Source organism: Sus scrofa, chromosome 2, assembly GCF_000003025.6.
Source record: "Sus scrofa isolate TJ Tabasco breed Duroc chromosome 2, Sscrofa11.1, whole genome shotgun sequence".
Lineage (NCBI taxonomy): Eukaryota > Metazoa > Chordata > Mammalia > Artiodactyla > Suidae > Sus > Sus scrofa.
In genome coordinates this window covers 71,807,263-71,828,657 of record NC_010444.4, presented here as the reverse complement: position 1 = coordinate 71,828,657, position 21,395 = coordinate 71,807,263, and the positions used below count along the sequence as shown (strand labels likewise).

General features: G+C 46.6%; 1 protein-coding gene across 4 annotated transcripts in view; it reads right to left on the bottom strand.

The window, feature by feature from the left end:
* INSR (insulin receptor) overlaps window positions 1–21,395 on the bottom strand; it is a 142,715-nt gene that overhangs the window by 111,266 nt on the left and 10,054 nt on the right. For all 4 annotated transcript variants that reach the window (XM_021083940.1, XM_021083942.1, XM_021083941.1 and 1 more), the window contains exon 2: window positions 13,240–13,791. In XM_021083940.1, coding sequence (XP_020939599.1) covers window positions 13,240–13,791 — 552 coding nt within the window. The remainder of the gene's footprint in view (window positions 1–13,239; window positions 13,792–21,395) is intronic.

The following is a 21,395-nucleotide window of genomic DNA, read 5'->3' as shown; positions in this document are numbered from 1 at the left end:
GGAGGCTAATGAGCACTCTTTGACTGCATAACACAATTGTCAGAGGACTGAAAAAGACCTGGACTACGGGAAGAGTGGTCAGAATGATCACCTCTCGGAAAGGCCTGTTGCAGAGTTCCCGTTGTGGCTCAGCGGGTTAAGAACCCAACATTGTCTCTGCGAGGATGCAGGTTTGATCCCTGGCCTTGCTCAGTGGGTTAAGGATCTGGCATTGCCGTGAGCTGTGGTGTAGGTCGCAGATGCAGCTCAGATCCCACGTGGCTGTGGCTGTGGTGCCAGCAGCTGCAGCTCCAATTCAACCCCTAGCCTGGGAACTTCCATGTGCCACAGGTGTGGCCCTAAGGAAAAAAAAAAAAAAAAAAAAAAAAAAAAAGTCTGTTGCAAATAGTTCTGCCAAAGGAATGGAACCTGAGTCTGACCCTGGCTCTGGGTCCAGAGGACAGAGGGCCATGCTGAACTATGCCATGAGAGGGCAGTCAACAACACTCAGACCAGGTGACATGCTCCAGCTGGAAGAGCCTGTTCTCCAACAGGGAGAGTAGAAGGGAAAGAAAGGGCTGAGGGGTGGCCCTATAAACTAGGGTTTCTCAACCTTAGCATTACAGACATTTGCAGCCGGATCATTCTAGGTGGCAAGGGCCATCCATGTATTGCAGGGTTGGGGGCAAAACCCTAGCCTCCACCCACTCGACCCCAGCAGCACCCCCTCCCTGCAACTTTCGACAAATAAAATTGTCTTTCAACATTGCCAAGTGTCCCCTTGGGGACAAAAGCATTCCCAGTTGAGAATCACTGGTTATAGACCCCAAATGACATATCCATTTTTTTTTTTTAATGGGCAAGACTATATTGTCTAGAGATTCACACTCGAGTGATAGAACTAGGCGGAAAGAAGGGAGCGATCCCTATAAAAGACAGGACAGTGGCCACTGCAGGGGGAGAGGGGGGCTGTGTTTGGGATGAATACCATGAAGGGTCTTTGGAGGCAGAGTTGCTGGCAAAGAATTATTGCTCAACCAGGGTGAGGGGTTATTAGGTTGTTCACCTTGGAGAAATTCATTAGACTGTGCATTCGTTTTGTGTGGTTCTCTGAATCTGTGTGTTCTTTGATAATAAAATGATGTTTAGAAAAAAAGGAAAGCAAAAAAGAAAGAAACTTTGACTCTACCCAAGAACACAGAACAACTGAAACATAGTCCTACCAAATGGCCCAGCAATTCTGCTGAAAAATCGGGATTCAGACCAAAGCTGGTACACAAATGTCAGGAGCAGCACTCTTCACATTAGCCAAGAGGTGGAAATGACTCAAGTGTCCGCAGGTGGTAAATGGATACATAAGACATGGTATAGCCAGATAATGGAATATCACTCAGCAAGAAAAAGGAATGAAGTCCTGGTATCTGCTACCATGTGGATAAACCTTCGATCCATGTGCAGTGAAAGAAGAAAGACATAAGAAGCCATTTGTATTATTCTATTGATATGAGACACGCAGATGAGGTACATCCGCAGAGACAGAAAGTAGATGAATGGCTGCCGGGGGCTGGTGGGAGGGGGATGAGGGTGACAGCTAATAGCACAGAGTTTCTTTGTGGGGTGATGAAAAGTTCTGGAACTAGATTGTGGTGATGGTTGCGCTATAAATGTGTTAAATGTCACTAATGTAAGTCTTATGTGTGTTTTACTACAGTGAAACAGATTTTTTTAATCTTTTTAATCTAATTATTTTTTATATGTATATATTTTTTTATTAAAGTATAGTTGGTTTATAATGTGCCATTTTCTGTTGTACAGCGGAGATCCAGTCATACACACATATACATTCTTTTTCTTTTTTCTTTCTTTCTTTTTTTTCTGTCTTTTAGGGCTGCACCTGCAGCGTATGGAAGTTCCCAGGCTAGGGGTCAAATAGGAGCTGCAGCTGTTGGCCTACGCCACAGCCGCAGCAACGCAAGATCTGAGCCACATCTTTGACCTACACCACACCTCAAGGCAACACCAGGTCCTTAACCCACTGAGCAAGGCCAGGGATTGAACCCTCATCCTCATGGATACTAGTCAGGTTCATTACTGCTGAGCCACAACGGGAATTCTTATACATTCTTTTCTCATATTATCTCCCATCGTGTTCTATCCCACGAAATTGGATATAGTTCCCTGCTATATCCTATACAGCAGGACCTCGTTGCTTATCCATTCTAAATGTATAGTTTGCATCTACTAACCTCCAACTCCCAGTCCCTCCCACTCCCTCCTCCTCCCCCTTGGCAACCACAAGTCTGTCCTTTATGTCTGTGAGTCTGTTTGTTTTGTAGGTAGGTTTGTCTGTGCCATATTTTAGATTCCACATATCAGTGATGTAAAAAAAAGAAATTTTGAATGCTTCAGGTCAAGCCTGCTTTGCATATCTCCTGTTCTGATAGCCAATTTCTTTGCACATGTGAAACCCCTTAACCTTGTCACCAGTAATAAAGTACCTGTGACAGGAGTCCCACTCCCTATGGACAAGCATTGCAGGTGGTCAATAAACAATGCCGCTGCTGCACACACTCGGTGCCAATGTGACTAAGTGCCAGGACATGAAACACTGTCGTGATCAGATTTTCCAAAGAGAACAGTTTCCTTCAGAGGTGAGCACTTGGAAACACACCATAGGTAAAGCCTGTCAATCAAACTCCCCTTCTACACTGCAGCCATCATTCAAGACCCAAGAACTCCCTGACGAAACCAAACAAGAAGCAAAAAACAAAACTGAACTTCTGGAGTTCCCGCTGTGGCTCAGTGGGTTAGGGACCTGCCATTGGCTCTGTGAGGATGCGTGTTCAATCCCTGGCCACGTTCAGTGGGTTAAGGATCCATTGCTGCCATAAACTGTAGCACAGGTCACAGATGTGGCTGGGATCCAGTGTTACCATGGCTGTGGCATAGGCCACAGCTGCAGCTCCAATTCCACCCCTGGCCCAGGAACTTCCATATTCCACAGAGGCAGCCATAAAAAGAAAGAATACAAAACTTCTATAGTAAAAATGTGAAATGATCCTCTACCCAAAAGCCCTCCAGGCACTTGACAACTGTGGGCTTCATCTGCCAGGTGCTCCCCAAAGCCAATGTGATGACCACCCCCACCCCCACCCCCCACCCGTGCCTCCATGGCCTGTGGCTTGAGTCTGGGTTGGGAGATTAGAGTCCACTTTCCAAACCTGGCATTGGAGGAAAGGAGCCCGATGTACTGTGGCTCTTATGGCCCCATCCATGATGGATGACGGGGGCCCAATGGGAATCAGTTCTCTTTGTTTCCCACTCTTGACATTATCTATCTCTCAATGTGGGCATTTAGCTTGAGCAAGCACGGACCCTAAGCCCAACTAAAAGCCCAAGAAAAGCAGCAGAGGAAGGAAGGGGAGGTGGGGGGGTGGGTAGGGGGAATGGAGAAAGGGGTCAAGGGGAGGGTGAGGCAATGATGAGAGAGACAGGAGGTCAAGCAATGTTGCCCCACCACCCACATCCATTCCCTTTTACTGGGAAAGGGGATGTTACATCAGGCGCAGGTGGGTGGAGAGAGAAGTGCTGACCTAAGGAGCACTTGGGCTCCCAGCCTGACAGGCGCTGAGGTCCCCATGGTTCTCCCTGGGGCACTTCAGGTGTTCAGCCACAAAGAACAGATCTGAACTCTGACAAAGGGTCTGACGACACGGTGGGAAAGAACTGGTCAATGAATTTTGTCAAGTAGGAGGGAGAAAAAGAAAAACTCATTAGACCAGTTACCAAGTTACCAGACAGGCACCTTTCCATAACTATGTGTTTAACGCGACCCTACCTTCTGCCAAAGGATTGAGCCAATTTATTTCTCTAAGTGAAATGGCAGATCCATGGGTATGCCTAAGCTCCCTCCAGAAAACCGAGCATGTGCTAGAACTGTCAAGTCTGGATCTCTACGAATAAATTTTTGGACAGCACTGTCCCCAGGATGCCAGGTGATTCTGCAGCCAACTGGTCGACCTCTCTTTGGTGCATCCCTGAGCTCCCAAAACACTTTCTGCCTACCTAGCTTGTTTCCATATAGGTATTTCTTTGACCCTCTCCCAGACTCAGCAAGGATTCTGGGGTCCCAGCAACATTCCTGGCTCCTCACAGCTGTCCACTCAAGAACAATGGGAACAACCCAACCTGCATATGGCCCCAAACGTGACCTCCAGCATCTCCCCATCACACCTGCCCCGCAAACTTCCAGCGTTCAGAGCACATGCTGGTCTAAGCCTCTCTTCACAGCACGAGGCAGCCTCCCTTACTTTTGCCCACAAGACCGCTGTGGGTTTTTTGTTTGTTTGTTTGTTTGTTTTTGCTGCACCCATAGCATGCAGAAGTTCCCGGGCCAGAGATCAAACCCATCCCACAGCTATAACCAGAGTCACAGCAGTGACAACACCAGATCCTTAACCGTCTGAGCCACAGGGGATGCCAAGACCTCTGTGTTTTGTCATTGCCTCTCTCTCCATCCATCTGGAACACCCTTCTCTCTTACCCTCTTTCTAAGCATCCTTTTCCTCCCAAACCAAAGCACATCTTTTTTTACTGGCCGTGCCCACAGCACGTGGAAGTTCCCAGGCCAGGGATGGAATCCCCTCCACAGCAGTGACCCAAGCTACTGCAGGTGAGAACACCGGATCCTTAACCCTCTGTGCCATAGGAGAACTCCCAAAACACATCTTTTCAACCATCCCAATGTGGGACAACTTCTCTCCTGCTGCAAATGCCAGTGGCAACTTATTGTCAATCCTCGGGAAGGGAGGAGAGGTTCTGAAACATACCCGCTAGAGCTCTCATTCTTTCCTGCTCTACAAAATCCAATCATCTCCCAAACTGAAAGTTCATTTCAAAAATTCCAGGAGTTGCGATGTGGCTGAGTAGGTTAACAACCCAGCATGGTGTCCCTGAGGATTCGGGTTCAATCCCTGGCCTCGCTCAGTGGGTTAAGGATCTTACGTTGCTGCCAGCTGTGGTGTAGGTCACAGATGCAGCTCAGATCCAGTGTTGCTGTGGCTGTGGTGTAGGCCAGCAGCTGCAATTTCGATGTGACCACTGGCCTGGGAACTTCCACATGCTGCAGGTGCAGCTGTAAAAAGAAAAGAAAAAAAAATTTCCAATCATCTCAGTGACAGAGAAATGACAAAACCCACAAAATTCTTTCTGTAGAGGGCTTTAAATTCTCTCCTAGATTTTGAAAGCCATCTCTGACAAAACAAAAAAGGGATAAACATGAACAAAACACCCAAATGGTGCTACACGATCTGCCGCCTTTTTCTAGTAATTATTATTATTCAAGATCCCGTGCACTTGTTGGCCTCGTCTGCTTTCTGCATGCACTACAATGACGTAGCCACAAAGGAACTGAATTTGTCAATATTCTGCAGTGTTATCTAGAGAACATGATGTTTTCTGGGTGCCCCGCCACCAAACGTGTCTAGAACCACTGGTCTGATGACTCACTTAGAGGGGAAAGGGGGGGGGTCTAGCTTGCCTTGTGACATCTCCTGCTGGCTGGGCTTTAACTCACCAGCCACACTGAGAGCTCCTGACTTTGCAGCCCCCTCCCCTCAGGGTCAGCAAGGAGCAGAGGGACCCTGCTGGCCTGATGCTGAGCTGTTCCCAGCTTCCACCACAAACAGTCTTGACCCTAAAAGGTGCCCCTTTATAAGGCACACAGCCAAGAACCAATGTTGGCACTTTCTTTTTTCTTTTGAGAGCCATACGGTCTGTTACTACAGCAGCCACATGGGCAAGACATAAAGGAATAAACGACTGAGCAAGTCTGCATTCTAATGACACTTTATGGGGGGACAGCAAAATGTTAATCACATATGATTGCCACTTCTCCTGAAATCCTATTCTTTAGAGTTCCCCCTCAATGTTTTTATTTTTTTTGATTTATTTGATTGAAGTGCAGTTGATTTACAATGTTGTGTTAATTTCTGCTGTACAGCAAAGGGATTCTGTTATACATGTATATACTCTTTTTCAGATTATTTTCCAGACTCTTTTCCATTATGGTTCATCCCATATTTTTTTTTTTAGGGCTGCACATGCGGCATATGGAAGTTCCCAGGCTAGGGGTTTAATCGGAGCCACTGCAGCTGTGGCCTGCGCCACAGCCACGGCAACGCAGGATCCGAGTTGCCACCCATGCCACAGCTTGCAGCAATGCTGGATCCTTAACCCCCTGAGCAAGGCCAGGGATCGAACCTGCATCCTCACGGACATTATGTCGGGTTCTTAACCCGCTGAGCCACAATGGGAACTCCCATCACAGAATATTGAATATGGTTCCCTGTGCTATACAGTAGGACCTAGTGGTTTATCCATTCTATATATAATAGTTTGCATCTGCTAATCCCAAACTCCCACCCCATCCCTCTCCATCCCCCTCCCCTCCCTTGGCAACCCAAGTCTGTTCTCTCTGTCTGTCCCCTCAACTTGTTTTTTAAGTATAAAAAGCATTCTTAGCTCACAGGCCATACAAAAATCTCTAGAGGGCTAAACTGGCCCTTGGGTCACAGTTTGCTGACCTCTGGGCAAGGGCTTTATACCAGACAAGACTGAGGTCCAACCCCATCCAGGAAAGATCTCCTAGAGGAAGTTTCTCAACTGCTACCCAAGCCTTCTGCAAAATGGGAGGCAGGTCTTTTCACAGGCTATGGTGAAGATTCCATGAGGCAGAGCTTATCAAATGCTTAGCCAGGGCTTAGCACATAGTATGTCCTCAATACACATGAGCTACTAATGAGTGGTCAAAGATGTCATTGTTTATCTACATGACAGGTGCTAGCAACACGGCAATAAATGCCATGGTCCTGTCTTCCAGGGAATGTAGTCTGGGGAGGCAGCTGACGTAGGATGAGAAGGGTCCTAAGAGGAGGCAGCCAGCATGCTGGCAGAGGCAAGTTCTAGGGTATCTCCCTGCCCCAGGTTTCTTTGTTCTCTGCAGTTCCCCAATGTTCCACAATGAGGGCAGGAAAGCACACTGGTCAAGAGCTCAGATTCCAAGTCAGAATACCTGGGTTTCGGGTTCAAATCCCATTTCTACTACTTACTAGTGATGGGACCGAGGGCAAGTGGCTTCACTTTCCGAGGCCTCATCTGTAAGGAGGAATCGCTGGGAAAACTTGCTGTGGTATCCTAAGCAGAGCCCTTAGATTGGTCGGCATGGCCATCATTAAAAAGTCTACAAAGAATACCTGCTGGAGAGGTACAGAGAAAAGAGGACCCTCCTACATTGTTGGTGGGATGTGCATTGGTGCAGCAACTGTGGAAAACCCTATGGAGAGTCCTCCGAAAACTAAAAGTAGAGTTACCATGGGATCCAGTAATGCCAGTCCTGGGTCTATGTCCAGACAAAAGTATAATTTGAAAAGATACATGCACCCCTATGTTCACAGCAGCACTGTTCACAATGGCCAAGACATGGAAGCAACCTAAATGTCCATCATTTGGACATTTGGATAAAGAAGACATGTATATTCCATATATACAGTGGAAGACTACTCAGCCATTAAAAAAGAATGAAATAATGCCATCTGTGGATGGACCTAGGGATTCTCATACTAAGTGAAATAAGTCAGAAAAAGAAAGACAAATATCACATGATATCACTTATGTGTGGAATCTAAAACATGACATAAATGGGAGTTCTCTTGTGGCAAAGTGGGTTAAGGATCTGGCATTGTCACTGCAGCAGCCCAGGTCACTACTGTGGCGAGGGTTTGATCCCTGGCCTAGGAACTTCTGCATGCCACAGGCATGGCCCAAAAAAAGTAAGCAAATAAAAATAAATAAAATATGACACAAATGAACTTATCTACAAAACAGAAACAGACTCACAGACATAGAGAACAGTTCTGTGGTTGCCAAGGGGGAGGGATGGAGTGGGTGTTTGGGATTAGCAATGCAAACTATTATATATAAAATGGATAAAATGATAGGGTGGCCTTATCATACAGAACAGGGAACTACATTTGATAGCTTGTAATAAACCATAATGGAAAAGAATATGAATATATATATAATATATCTCACTGTGCTATACACCAGAAACTAACACAGCATTGTAAATCAAGTATACTTCAATAAAAGAAATTTTTTCTTAAAAAAAGAAATATTTTAGCTGTACCCTCCCCCCCAAAAAGCACTTAAAACAGTATCTGGCACAAAATAAGCATTTGCTGCCAAGAAGATTCTGATTGTGACAATATCAAAGGCAAAGTTAAAAAATGGAAGAAAGGAGGAAAAGTTTCAATATGAAGCTCAAAGCTCTGCCTAAAAGCGAACCCTTCAAGAGTGACTTGCATGCATGTAAAGATCTAGTGTTTAATGTAAAGAGAGCCCCCCCCCCCAGCTTTCAAACACGAATGGAAGAGCAAACTCCAGGAAGGAGAGACCCGCCTCCCTCTGCCTTCTGCTCCTGCTTTCTTGCTCATGTCCGTATGTGGTATCACCAACCAGCTTCCTGGCACCCAGCATGCCCCAGGCTCACCCACCCCTCTGACTGGCAGCAAGCAGCTGGGGTGGCCTCTGCGGGTGGGGGAAGGCCAGTGGGTTTGGCAAGTGCAGCTGGTCCAGCAAGCCCTCTGGCCTCTGGTCCCCTCAAAAGCCCAGAGCTTGAGGTCCCCAGGGCACCGGAATGCTCCTCCCCTCAGGGCTGTAGGACCGGGCCCCCAGCCCTCATCAGCCGATCACACAGTAGGCTCTCCTCTGCCGGCTCCAAGACCAACGTCAAGAAATGGAGCCAAGCTTTGGCAGGCACTCACCCAGCGGCTGGTCTGCCCCGGCAGGGTGGTGGACTCAGGGTGCCAAGGAGAAGCTTCCAGAACATTGACAAAGTGCCAGGGGCTGGGCTAAGCGCACCCCATGTATCATTTCATTTAACCTCCCAAACTGCAACCCTGATGAGCAACGCCTATAAGGATCGCCACTCTACAGATGGGGAAACGTGGGTTTGGTCCAGCTCAGGAGTACCAAACAGCAGAACAGGACTCTGGACCACCCTTGTAACCAGTGGGAAACAGGTTCAGTGAGGCGGACCTTCAGGCTCTTCATGACACACCACAGGGCTTCACCCCATGTTCCTACCCCCCAATCTTCCTCTTGTAACTTCCCCCCCACCCCAACAAATTACATATTCAGTGTCTTTATTTGCCACCAAAAGGCCCTCTCCATGGAGGCAACGGCCGCTCCCCCCCGTCCCAAACCTGTCACATAGTAGGTGCACGATAAACACATTTCGTGACTGGTTTTACTTAGATTCCATCTCCACTCAGCTCATCCAGGACTCCTTGCATTTAACCTCTGCTGGCATCTCCACCCCAAATATCACACCACAGAGGGATGGAAAGGAAGCAGCTCAAAACATATCACAGTGGGAGTTCCCTTCATGGCGCAGCAGAAACAAATCCGACTAGGAACCATGAGGTTGTGGGTTCCATCCCTGGCCTCGCTCAGTGGGTTAAGGGTCCGGCGTTGCCGTGAGCTGTGGTGTAGGTCGCAGAGGTGGCTTGGATCCCGCGTTGCTGTGGCTGTGGCTGTGGCCGGCAGCAGCAGCTCTGATTAGACCCCTAGCCTGGGAACCTCTATTTAAAAAAAAAAAAAAAAAAAAAAAGACAAAAATGGTTAAGGAGTTCCCACTGTGGCACAATGCGATCAGTGGCATCTCTGTAGGGCCAGGGCACAGGTTTAATTCCCAGCCCTGTACAGTGGGTTTAGGATCCGGTGTTGCCACAGCCGTGGCATAGGTCACAGCTACGGCTTGGATTCAATCCCTGGCCCAGGAACTCCATATGCTGCGGGGCAGCCAAAATGGAAAAAAATAAAAAATGCTTAAGACGGCAAATTTTATGTTTTTATATATATATAAAAGCACAATTAAAGAAATCAAAGGAGAAAGAAAAGCCAGAGCTGAGTTGTATTCAACAGACAAGAGTGTTGGTTCAAAACAGAATCATTTCTCAACACCTGTTACCACGACAAGGACAGTGCCTCCCCTAAGGGACCCCACTACTGACTACGAACCAGGAGCAGCTGACGTCGATACCAGATGCAGGGACCTCATACCTGGCAGGTCTCAGCCAAGCCATACATGCAAAGCCACACCTTTCCCGGTGACAAAACCCCCCAGTGCTGGAAAAACAAGCCCTGTTCTCAAAAACACAAGATTAAAACAAAACTAAACCCTGCTGGAAACATCAGGGACATTTTTGCAGGTAATACTGTCCTGGATATTTTGACTAAAATGGGTACAAAAATAAATCCCTAGAGGAATGTCTTAAATTATATCTCAAGACGTGTGAGGCCTGGAGCATTTCAAACGACGAGAATTTGCAGAAAGGAGCACTGGCTTAAAAGGCTGGTCACCGTTTTCCCTGGTGCCCCCACTATAAGCAGCTCACCCATCTCTAAACAGAGGCCCCCCCCAATAAAATACACACACGCACACACACACACACACACACACACACACGCTGTTTTTGTGTCTCAGAAGTGCTGCAAACCCCAGATGCCTTTTACCAGCTGTGTGGCCCTAGACAAGTTAAGTAACCTCTCTGGTCTCTAAAACAAGGATAAAAGAACTCCCCTCACAGCCCAGCCTTGAGTCCTCCTGATAAGGCAGGTCTGACACAGCTTCTCTTCCCCTCACCATCAGAGAATGCCACTGCCCAACCTCCAAATTCACCTGGATGGTCTCTCCCACCCCACTTATTCACCCCCACCCCACCCCCACCTCCAAAGTCTCTATTCTTCTAAGAAATTCCAAACCCACGGGTGGTCCTCTACTTCTGCCAAGACTTTGCCCTAGCTTTGATCCTCCTTCTCAGTCATATTTGGTTTCTCTGTGACCCTGACCTGCCGACATCCTCAAGATTTTTTTCCACAATATACTAACCATCGTTCCCTCCCCCATTCCCAAACTTCCAAGTTCTCGTTCCCTTTGCTGACCAAGCTCTGAAAAGAGAGGTTCCCGCTCTCTCACCTCCTGTTTCATCTCATCCAACATCTCTGGCATAGAAGGACTCCTCCCCAGAGCTCCAAGGAGTCCGCCCTGCTGAGTCCATGGATTTTGCTCAGGACTCACCCTGTGTGGCTTCCCCGTAGCTTCACGCTCAGGTAAGAAGACCCTCCTTTCTCTCTCTTCCCTCATCTTTTGTGATATAACCCTTAAGGCATCCTCTCACTTTCTCCATCTCACATTCCCTAACTCTTCCCTGGGGACTTGCACAATGTGTGAAAGAGTCAATAAAACAATAAACCTGTAACGAGTGTGTCTGTGGAACTAGCCTTCCAAGATATCAAAACATTATGAAATGACAGCGAGTAGATTAGTAAGAGCCTCAGTGCAAGGAAAGGCAGACATAGTGTGGATACCCAGAACAGGACCCCAAATCAATGACAAAGGGGTAAATTTCTGCAATAAATGGCACTGAGACCCCAACTGGTTATTCAGGAGAAAATGGATACCGTTTTTGATTCAGAAATACAAACAGACCCCAAATGCCCAGGACAAAAAATTTTTTTAATGATAGTAATTAAAGTTAAGATAGAAAGCTTGGAGGAAAAAACACTCACTTTATGGATAGAAAGGGACCTTCTGAGCATAAAATAATATGAGAAGCATGTGAAAATCCAGCTCCGAACACCATCAACATTTTAAGTTTCTCTGACAACTGACAGCCAGAGTATTTTCACCATAGAACAAAAACGTCAGAGTACTTGGCATAGAGTTAGCAGGCTTCATCTATGAGAACTGCACGCAGATTAATATTTCAAAAACCACTAAGGTACTAAAATATACATGGACAAAGGATATGAACAGGAAGAGAAAACCCCAGTGATAAATAAACACGTTGTAAAAGGTTCAACCCTGATAGCGATCAAAGAAATGCAAATATCAGCTCCTCCCTTCAGTAAATTAGGAAAGATTTTTCAAACAACACTAGAAGCTGGCCAAGGTGTTCCCTCCCAGCCAATGCTAGGAGTGCCTGTTGGTACAACATTTCCGGAAAGCCATTTGGCAATCGGTATCAAGAAACTTTGACCCAGAAATTTCACTTCTGGAAAAGCAAAACCCGCAGGGGGAAAAAAAAGGTTTGATAAAGCTTTGACACCAAAATATTCATCCCTCTTGAATATTGAGGGATGAAAAGTGTAAATGAGAAATAATCTAAATGCCCAATGACAAGTCAAGTTAATTAAGACACAACAGAGCCACTAGCAGGAAGTATCCCCAAGTAATGGTGGAATTAAGGTTGCTGGTTTGTCACTCCTTGGGCATCTATCCAGAGAAAACCATGACTCAAAAAGATACATGGACCCCAATATTCATGGCAGCACGATACACAATAGCCAAGACATGGAAGCAACCTAAATATCCACCAACAGAGAAGTGGATAAAGAAGATGTGGTACATATACACAATGGAATATTACTCAGCCATTAAAAGGAATGCAATATTGGTATTTGTAATAACATGGATGGACCTAGAAATTATCATGCTAAGTGAAGTTTGTCAGACTGTGAGACACAAACATCATATGCTATCACTTATATGTGGAATCTAAAAAAAGGATATAATGAACTTATTTGCAGAACAGAAACTAACTCACAGTCTTTGAAAAACTTATGGTTACCAAAGGCTGAGTGGAGAGGGATGGGCTGGGGGTTTGGGATGGAAATGTAAAATGTGATAATGGTTGTACGACTATAAATATAATAAAATTCATGGAGTTAAAAAAAAAAAAGAAAGAAAGGCTGCTGGTTTGTTTTTGCTTTTGTGTTTTTCCCTTAACACGTTTCTTTCTCCAAACATCTACCATGAACAATCTCACTTCTATTATCCGATAAGAAATAAATCTGTTTCCAACAACAAGGCCCACACTCATCTGCTCTCTCCAGCAAAAGGAACATTCAACTGTCTAGCTCAGGAATTGTCGGTCTGGACCGCCACTTGGTTTTGTTAATAAAGTTTTATTGACACATAGCCACGCCCACCTGTTTATTGCACAGGGCGCTTGGCAGCTTTCCGGCTCCAATGGCAGGGCTGAGTAGTTGCACTAAGAGCCCACAGAGGTGGCCAAGTGCAAAGGATTTAACGCCCGAGCCTTTGCAGAAAAGGTTTGCCACCACCTGAGCTAAGGAATGCTTGCAGCTTCTTTGGAATAAACAAGGCAACAGCTAACTCCGCGAACGCGGACGTACCTTTCTGGCAGTGACTGTGCGTCCAACACCGCTCGACAAATTGCCCATTGATGACGGTGGCAGGGCAATTGGTCTTGCCCTTCGCAGTGCCTGGGCAAATGTCCCCACACTCCTCGTTGTCGTCTTTGTTCAGCACAATGTAATTATCCTCCACAGAGTCCAGGATGCGCGACCAGTCAATGGTCGCCAGGTAGCAGAGCTCATTGTTCTTCTCGATGCGGACAGCACCCCTGGTGATGTTCATCAAATTGTAGAGGCCAAGCTCCTTCAAGTGAACCATCTCAAAGATGACCAGCGCATAGTTAAAGAAGAGGCGTGAGCCCCGGATGACGGTGAGGTTGGGGAACAGGTCCTTCAGGCTCTCCAGCCCGTAGACCCGGAAGAGCAGCAAGTAATCAGTGATCATGATGAGTTTGGGGAAACTGAGGTCTCGGAAATCCTCGGGCCGCGTTTTGAACATCAACAGGATCTGCAAATGTCCTTCGATGACCGAGCAGTTGGCCAACTCGTGCAGCCGTGTAAGGTTATTCCGGATATCCATCCCTGGGCACACTAGAAGTACAAACAAGCAGAGAGCAAAAGACAGGTAAGTGAACACCCCAAGAAGGTTTATCAGAGTTAGTGGCAGGGCCAGCCCCCCACCCCCCATCCCAGAGAGGGGGCATGAGACTTGGGTCCCATGCCCACTCAGAAGGGCCCTCCCCTTGGCCTAAGGCTCTTCTCTCCGTCTTGAAATCCTCAATCTTGTTTCTTTTTTTTAGGGCTGCACCCGGCATATGGAAGTTTCCATGCTAAGGGTACAATCGGAGCTGCAGTCACCAGCCTATGCCACAGCCACAGCAACAGCCAGATCTGAGTGTGTCTGAGACCTATACCACAGCTGAGGCAATGCCAGATAGGGCCAGGGATCAAACCCCAATCCTCATGGATACTAGCGGGGTTCATTACCACTGAGCCACAACGGGAACTCTAAAATCCTCAATCTTTTTTTTTTTTTTTTTTTGTCTTTTTGTCTTTTTAGGGCCACACTCTTGGCATATGAAGGTTCCCAAGCTAGGGGTCTAATCGGAGCTGTAGCCGCTGGCCTACACCACAGCCACAGCAATGCGAGATCCAAGCTGCGTCTGCGACCTACACCACAGCTCATGGCAACGCCGGACCCTTAACCCACTGAGCGAGGCCAGGGATCAAACCTGCAACCTCATGGTTCCTAGTCAGATTCGTTTCTGCTGCGCCACGATGGGAACTCCCTCAATCATTTTTGAGCCAGGGGCCCAAAGGTTTCATTCTGCCTTGGGTGCGCCCCCCACCCCCAAATTCAGAGCCAGCCCTGATGAATGGCTCTCTCTGGAAAGTGTCTGTGCCTAAGAAATTACTCTTAAGAGGCAAAAAAATAATGATGGTGATGATGATTCCTTTGGCAGTTCCTGTTTAGAAGCCTTAAAAGCATCACATCCAAGGTGATGCAATGAAGACACTGGGGTTACAGAGGATTGAGTAATGCAGCAGGTGCTGAAGGGGAAAAGGGAGCCGGCCCCAGTGAGTCAATGTGGAAGAGCTTCAAGAAATAGATTTATGGGGATGGAGGTGCCCACATCAGAAATGGGGCAAGGAGAGCTGACTGTTTTGTCAACCCTCCCACCTTTCTTTCCCAATCTGTCTTCCAGGCAGACAGCAGAGATCTCATGACCATTCACCTTGGTGTAGCAAGGGCTTCCTGCTCTCCCTGGGACAAAACACTCTCCTGCAGGTGGTCCCTCCTGTGCTCCAACACCCTCCATGGCTCCCCATGACCCTGCACTTTCCTGTCATGCTCCTTCCATCCCCATGTGCCACTCTCACACAGGTTCCAAGGCTCTGTTGCCTTCCCTGGCACGTGACCTACAAAGAGGAGTGGGTGCAATAATGCAGGCACCCGAACAAGGGGTGGCACATAGGAGGGGCTGGATTAACATCCGCTATTTATTTTGTCGTGGTTTATTTCTCCCAAACATATCATGCTCACCTCGAGGCTCTGTGCCCTCATGCCCCTAAACCGGCGTGGGCAAATCTTTCCTATAAGGGCTCAGATAGTAAATGTTTTCAGCTTTGCGGTCAGACAGTCTCCAGCTAGACTACTCCACTCTGCTGTTAGAGCTCAAAAGCAGCCAGAGAGAGCAAGTGCGTATGACTGTGTTCCAATAAAACTTTATTTAAAAAGCAGGCTGTGGGCTGCTGTTTTCCCCTGAGGTTTAGTGACCCTTGCCTTAGTCCAACAAAGTCCCATGCTAAAGGTGTTCTATACATGCACTGGCCACAATGGAGGCCATCAGCCATTTGTGGCTGTCAAGCACTTGAAAGGTGGCTAATGTAAGACTGAGGAACTGAATATTTGATTTAACTTTAGCTAGTTTAATTGGAAATAGACATATGTGGCTAGTGGCAACTGTACAGAGTAGCCCTATGCCCTTTGGTTGTCAAAGTCCTTAATACCTCAGCTCCATATTTCTTTTTTTTTTTTTCTTTTTAGGGCTGTGCCCATGGCATATGGAAGTTCCCAGGCCAGGGGTGGAATCAGAGCCACAGCTCCCAGCCCACAACCCAGCCACAGCAACATGGGATCTGAGCCACATCTGCAACCTACACTGCAGCTTGTGGCAATGCCAGATCCTTAACCCACTGAGCAAGACCAGGGGTCAAACCCACATCCTCCTGGACACTATGCTGGGTTCTTAACCTGCTGAGCCACAATGGGAACTCCATTGCTCCCTATTTCTAAATCCAGTTCATTATCCTTCAAGATGCCGTTCAAATGCCCCCTCCTCCAGGCAGCCTTATTTGATCTCTTTTCCTCCAAACACTTATTTGGATCTTCCCCTCCTCCTGTGCTCCTTATACTGGAGTTAACATTCCTCAGAACTGAATTCTTCAGACAGTCTCTCCTTGCCAAAACACACACACACACACACACACACACACACACACACTCACTCACTCAGAAGTTGGGAGGTAGCTTTAAGGGGACCAGGATGCCAGTTCCAGCCGCACACACTCATGCCACCCAAGTCTTATCCAAGGCTTCCAACTTCAGTCACAGCAGCAACATCTACATACAGAGGTCTGAACAGGCACCACTGACGGTGCCCAAAAAGTTCCATCCACACCCAACAGATCTCTGAGAGGCAAAGCCAATCACCCAAGGACATATGGCCCACCAGTAACATTCAGGGTTGCCAAATTTAACAAGCAAAAATGCAGGATATGCAGTTACATTTGAATTTCATATAAGCAACAAGTACTTTTTAGGATAAGTATATCCCATACAACGTTTGGGATATACTTATCCTTAAAATGACTCATTGTTTATATGAAACTCAAATGTAACTTGGTGTCCTATATTATATCTAGCAATGCACTGTTTAGAATTGGCCACAGATCTGGGTTTCTCAAGCCTGAGCTTCATATTCTTGTTATACAAACACACACACATACAAACACCTGTGAAACTGGTGCCGGTGCATAGAACACTGGCTCACCATCCTCCCCAAGCCATGGCAGGACCAAAACCATATATGAAAGTGCATTCAAAGATTAACCAGCTGAGGGGTGTCAGGGAAGTGCAAATCCAAACCACAGTGAGATACCACATTACTCCCACCGGGATGGCTAAAATTTAAAAGACAAGACAACGACAAGTGTTGACAAGGACATAGAGAAATCAAAATCCTCCTATGTTACTGATAGGAATGGAAAATGGAGCAGATGCTGTGGTGGTAAAGAGTCTAGCCATCCTTCAAAAGGTTAAGCAAAGAGTATCACCCAGCAACTTTACTCCTAGGTAGATACCCAAGAGAAAGGAAACTCAAGTCCACATAGAAATATGTGTACAAATGCCCATGGCGGCATTATTCGTGATAGCAAAAAAGGTGGAACCAAGCCAAATGTCCATGAACTTGATAAATGAATAAAGAAAACATGGCATGTCCATACAAAGGAAGATTATTCATCAATAACAAGGGAGGAAGCACTAACACTTGCTGCAACAGGGAGGAACCTTGAAAACATGATGCTCAGTGAAAGAAGCCAGTCACAAAAGACCGCATGAGCCATGATTCCATGTACATGAAACGTCCAGAAGAGGCCAATGCGCAGACACAGAAAGCATATTCGTGGTTTCCAGGGGCTTGGGGGCGGGGTGGGGGGGGGAATGAGGAGTGACAGCTAAAAAGCATGGGATTTCCTCTCGGGTGATGAAAACATTCTAAAATTGATTGTAGCGAGGGTTGCACAATGCTGTGAATGGATTAACGGACTAAGAACCACCGAATTGTAAACTTTAAATGAGTGAATTGTATGGTATTGACTTAGATCTCAATGAAGTTGTTGTTAAAAAGTTAAACGATTATAATTGTAGGGGACAACAAAGAATTGCTTTTTTTAAAAAACTGGGAGTCCCCGTCGTGGCTCAGTAGTTAACGAATCCGACTGGGAACCATGAGGTTGCGGGTTCGATCCCTGGCCCTGGCGTTGCCGTGAGCTGTGGTGTGGGTTGCAGACACAGCTCGGATCCCACGTTGCTGTGGCTCTGGCGTAGGCCGGCGGCTATAGCCTCGATTCGACCCCTAGCCTGGGAACCTCCATGTGCCGTGGGAGCGGCCCAAGAAATGGCAAAAAGACAAAAATAAAAAAATAAAATAAAATAAAAAAACCTCCAGTGACTCTTAACGCAACTCATTACAGCCGTATGTGCCCCTATTAGCCTGAGACAATAGAGCAATTTAATGTTAGGACAGAAAATATCCAGAGGATGTTACAAATGGTGCCAGCAACTGATGTCAGACCTTGCCACTGGCTTTTACTACCTCTGGGTGGGAATGGAAGGATGCTTCTGGGTCTTAACAAGTGGCACCTGGCTAATTGCCATTCTATACACAGGTAGGGAAGGTCAGTGAGGATGGGGGAAAGGGGGGGGTCCTAGTGACAGCTAATACACTTACTATGTAAAGCACTTGGCCACATTCTGGCAGGCACTTTCTCTCTTTTTTTTTAATGGGCGTGCACAAAGCATATGGAAGTTCCCAGGCCAGGGACTGAATCCGAGCTGCAGCTGCAACCTAAGCTGCAGCTACGGCAATGCTGGATCCTTTAACCCACTGCACCAGCTGGGGATCAAAACCAAATCTCCACAGTGACCCACGCTTCTGCAGTCAGGTTCTTAACCACTGTGCTACACGGGAACTCCCAGCCATGGTCTCTTGCTGAATTCTAAAAATAATCCCTGAGAACATGCCATTTTTTTCACACCCATTTTTGTGATGAGCACATCAAGACACACAAGCTGAGTTTTAAGTGGTAACACTAGGATTCCAATCCAGCAAGCAAATGCCAGGTTTATGTTCTGTTACAGTGTCACCACCTTTGTTCTTTCAAAAACATACCTAAGAAAAAAGCAGGTGAATAAGAAAATAAGGATTTTTTTTTTCTTTTTATAGTTGCACCTATGGCATATAGAAGTTCCTGGGCTAGAAACCAATCAGAGCTGCAGCTGAGGCTTACACTACAGCCAGAAACATCAGATCCAAGCTGCACTGGTGACCTAGCCAGATCCAAAATGCATTGAGCACGGCCAGGGATCAAATCCACATTCTCATGGAGACATTGGATCCTTAACCTGATGAACCACAATGGGAACTCCTGAAATAATTTTCTTTTTTGTTTTTGTTTTTGTTTATTGTCTTTTTAGGGCAGCACCCGCAACATATGGAAGTTCCCAAGCTAGGGGTCCAATCGGAGCTGTAGCCGCCGGCCTACACCACAGCCACAGCAACGCAGGATCCGAGCTGCGTCTGCAACCTACACCACAGCTCACGGCAATGCCAGATCCTTAACCCATTGAGCAAGGCCAAGGATCAAACCCATGTCTTCATGGATGCCAGTCAGGTTCATTAACCACTGAGCCACAACGGGAACTCCCAGAAATCATTTTCATGCAGTGATAACAGGGAGGAAGCTTGTTAAACACACTTGGCTTCCTTCACTCCTTCAACTATCAGCTGAGGACCTGTTTCTGCTGTTCCAGGTACTAGAAGTGCTTCAAGGAATAGGACAGAGGCTGCCTGATCTCACAGACTACTAGTTGCTATTAACTACCCAAATCAACTGAAAAACTGAGGAAGATACCTTCAAGGACAGCTTCAAGGTCCAGACGAGATCCTAAAAACAAATCATCTGACTAGTCTGGGACAATTGGAGGGCTTCCTGGAGGAGGAGATGCCAGGACTAAAACCTACACAAATAGTGCAATAGGAATTATTCAGTTCTGCCTACTTCACTGTTAGGTCAGGGCAATGGCAAACTAGCCATCCCTATGGGTGATCCCTATGGGTCACCCATCATCCCTATGGGTCATCCTTATGGGTCACCAAGGTGTGTGGGCTCTGTCTGACAGAAACAATATGAGCCATATATGGACTTTCATTTCAATTTTTCTCTAAAAAGGTACAAAAGAAACAATGAAATGAAATATATGTAATTTAATCCAATCTATTCCAAAACTTCACTTCAGCGCGTAGGCTAAACTAAAAAAATCTACAGGATTTTTTTTCGCACTATGCCTCCGAAATGTCATGTGTTTTACACACTTGCACCATGTTTCGATTCAGATGCTAAATTTTGATCCGAAATACTCGATCTGTGTAGGCAGATTTCATAAAATGAATCACTGAATATGTAGGTTCTTTGTATCGCCAAGTTGTTCCCAACAGACTAAAGAGTTTTTCAATAACAGAATCAAGGATTGATTTTTTTTTTGACATTTCAATCAACTAAAGCTAAATCAAACTTTACATTCACATGTTTCACATTTACATTTCAATGAATTAAATAAAAGTGAAAAAGGTAGTCACCCCAGCCACAATTTCAAGCGCCCCATGTGGACAGTGGCCGCCATATTGGATAGGGCAGCTACAGACCATTTCCATCCAAGCACAACGTCCTGTTGGACAGCGCTGTTCTAGAATTTTCTCCTCGGCCAGAGGAATCTGAGAACTTTCCAGAAGGAGAGAAGACCGACATGACATTTGTCTTAGAAAATATCCCCTCTCCCCTGGTTTTCTCTCCACCCCGAAAACAGCAAAGGAGAAGTCCTGAGGCGCTGGGAAGAAGCTATAGAGATTTTGAAACTCCTTTACAACGCTCAGAGTTTTATACTTTCTATTTTTATTTTTTGTTTTGTTTTGTTTTTTTGTCTTTTTTGCCATTTCTTGGGCCGCTCCCACGGCATATGGAGGTTCCCAGGCTAGGGGTCGAATCCAAGCTGTAGCCGCCGGCCTACGCCAGAGACATAGCAATGCCGGATGCGAGGCGCGTCTGCAACCTACACCACAGCTCACAGCAACGCCGGATCGTTAACCCACTGAGCAAGGGCAGGGACCGAACCCACAACCTCATGGTTCCTAGTCAGATTCGTGAACCACTGCGCCACAACGGGAACTCCAAGAGTTTTATACTTTCTGCTTTCGAGCCTGAATGCACTCATTCCTTAGTCTCCACGTTCTTCAAACGCTCCCTGGTGACCTATTCTGGGGCCACAGGTTCCTCCCTGCACTCCTTCCAGTCTTAACACTGCTTCCTCCAAATGTCAGGAGTCCTGGCCAACAAGCCCTGAGTTCAGGTGTCAGGCCACCACTCACATCAGTTTCAGGGCACTCCAGCACTGGCACCTGCCAGCTGCAGAATCCTGAGCCTTGCACCCAATCTCACCTGTGAATGATGATGATCGCATGATTCAACGTATGAAGAATTGAGGAGAAACTGGGGTCTGGCCAGGTTTATGCACTAGTTCTCGATTCCAAGTTACGTGGAACAAGTTCCCAGATGTATTCCCTTCAGAAATTGGAAGGTGGGCATATTCAGGTACCAGGTACTCTTAAGATTCCACCCGCCTGCGAGATGAGCTCTTAACATTGACTTCAGCCAGAACATGAGAGATGGACTCCGGTGGAAGCTGCTAGACATGGAAGGGCAGTAAATATCCCCAGAAGTGAGATGCACAAGGTTGGAATGTGGGCAACAGGCAAGACACAGTCACCAAGAGAGAAGAGGAAAGAAATGGAGGCTCAGGGAAGAACATGTCCTCCTCAAGGTCACAAAGCAAGGACAAGACAGAGCTGGGATTT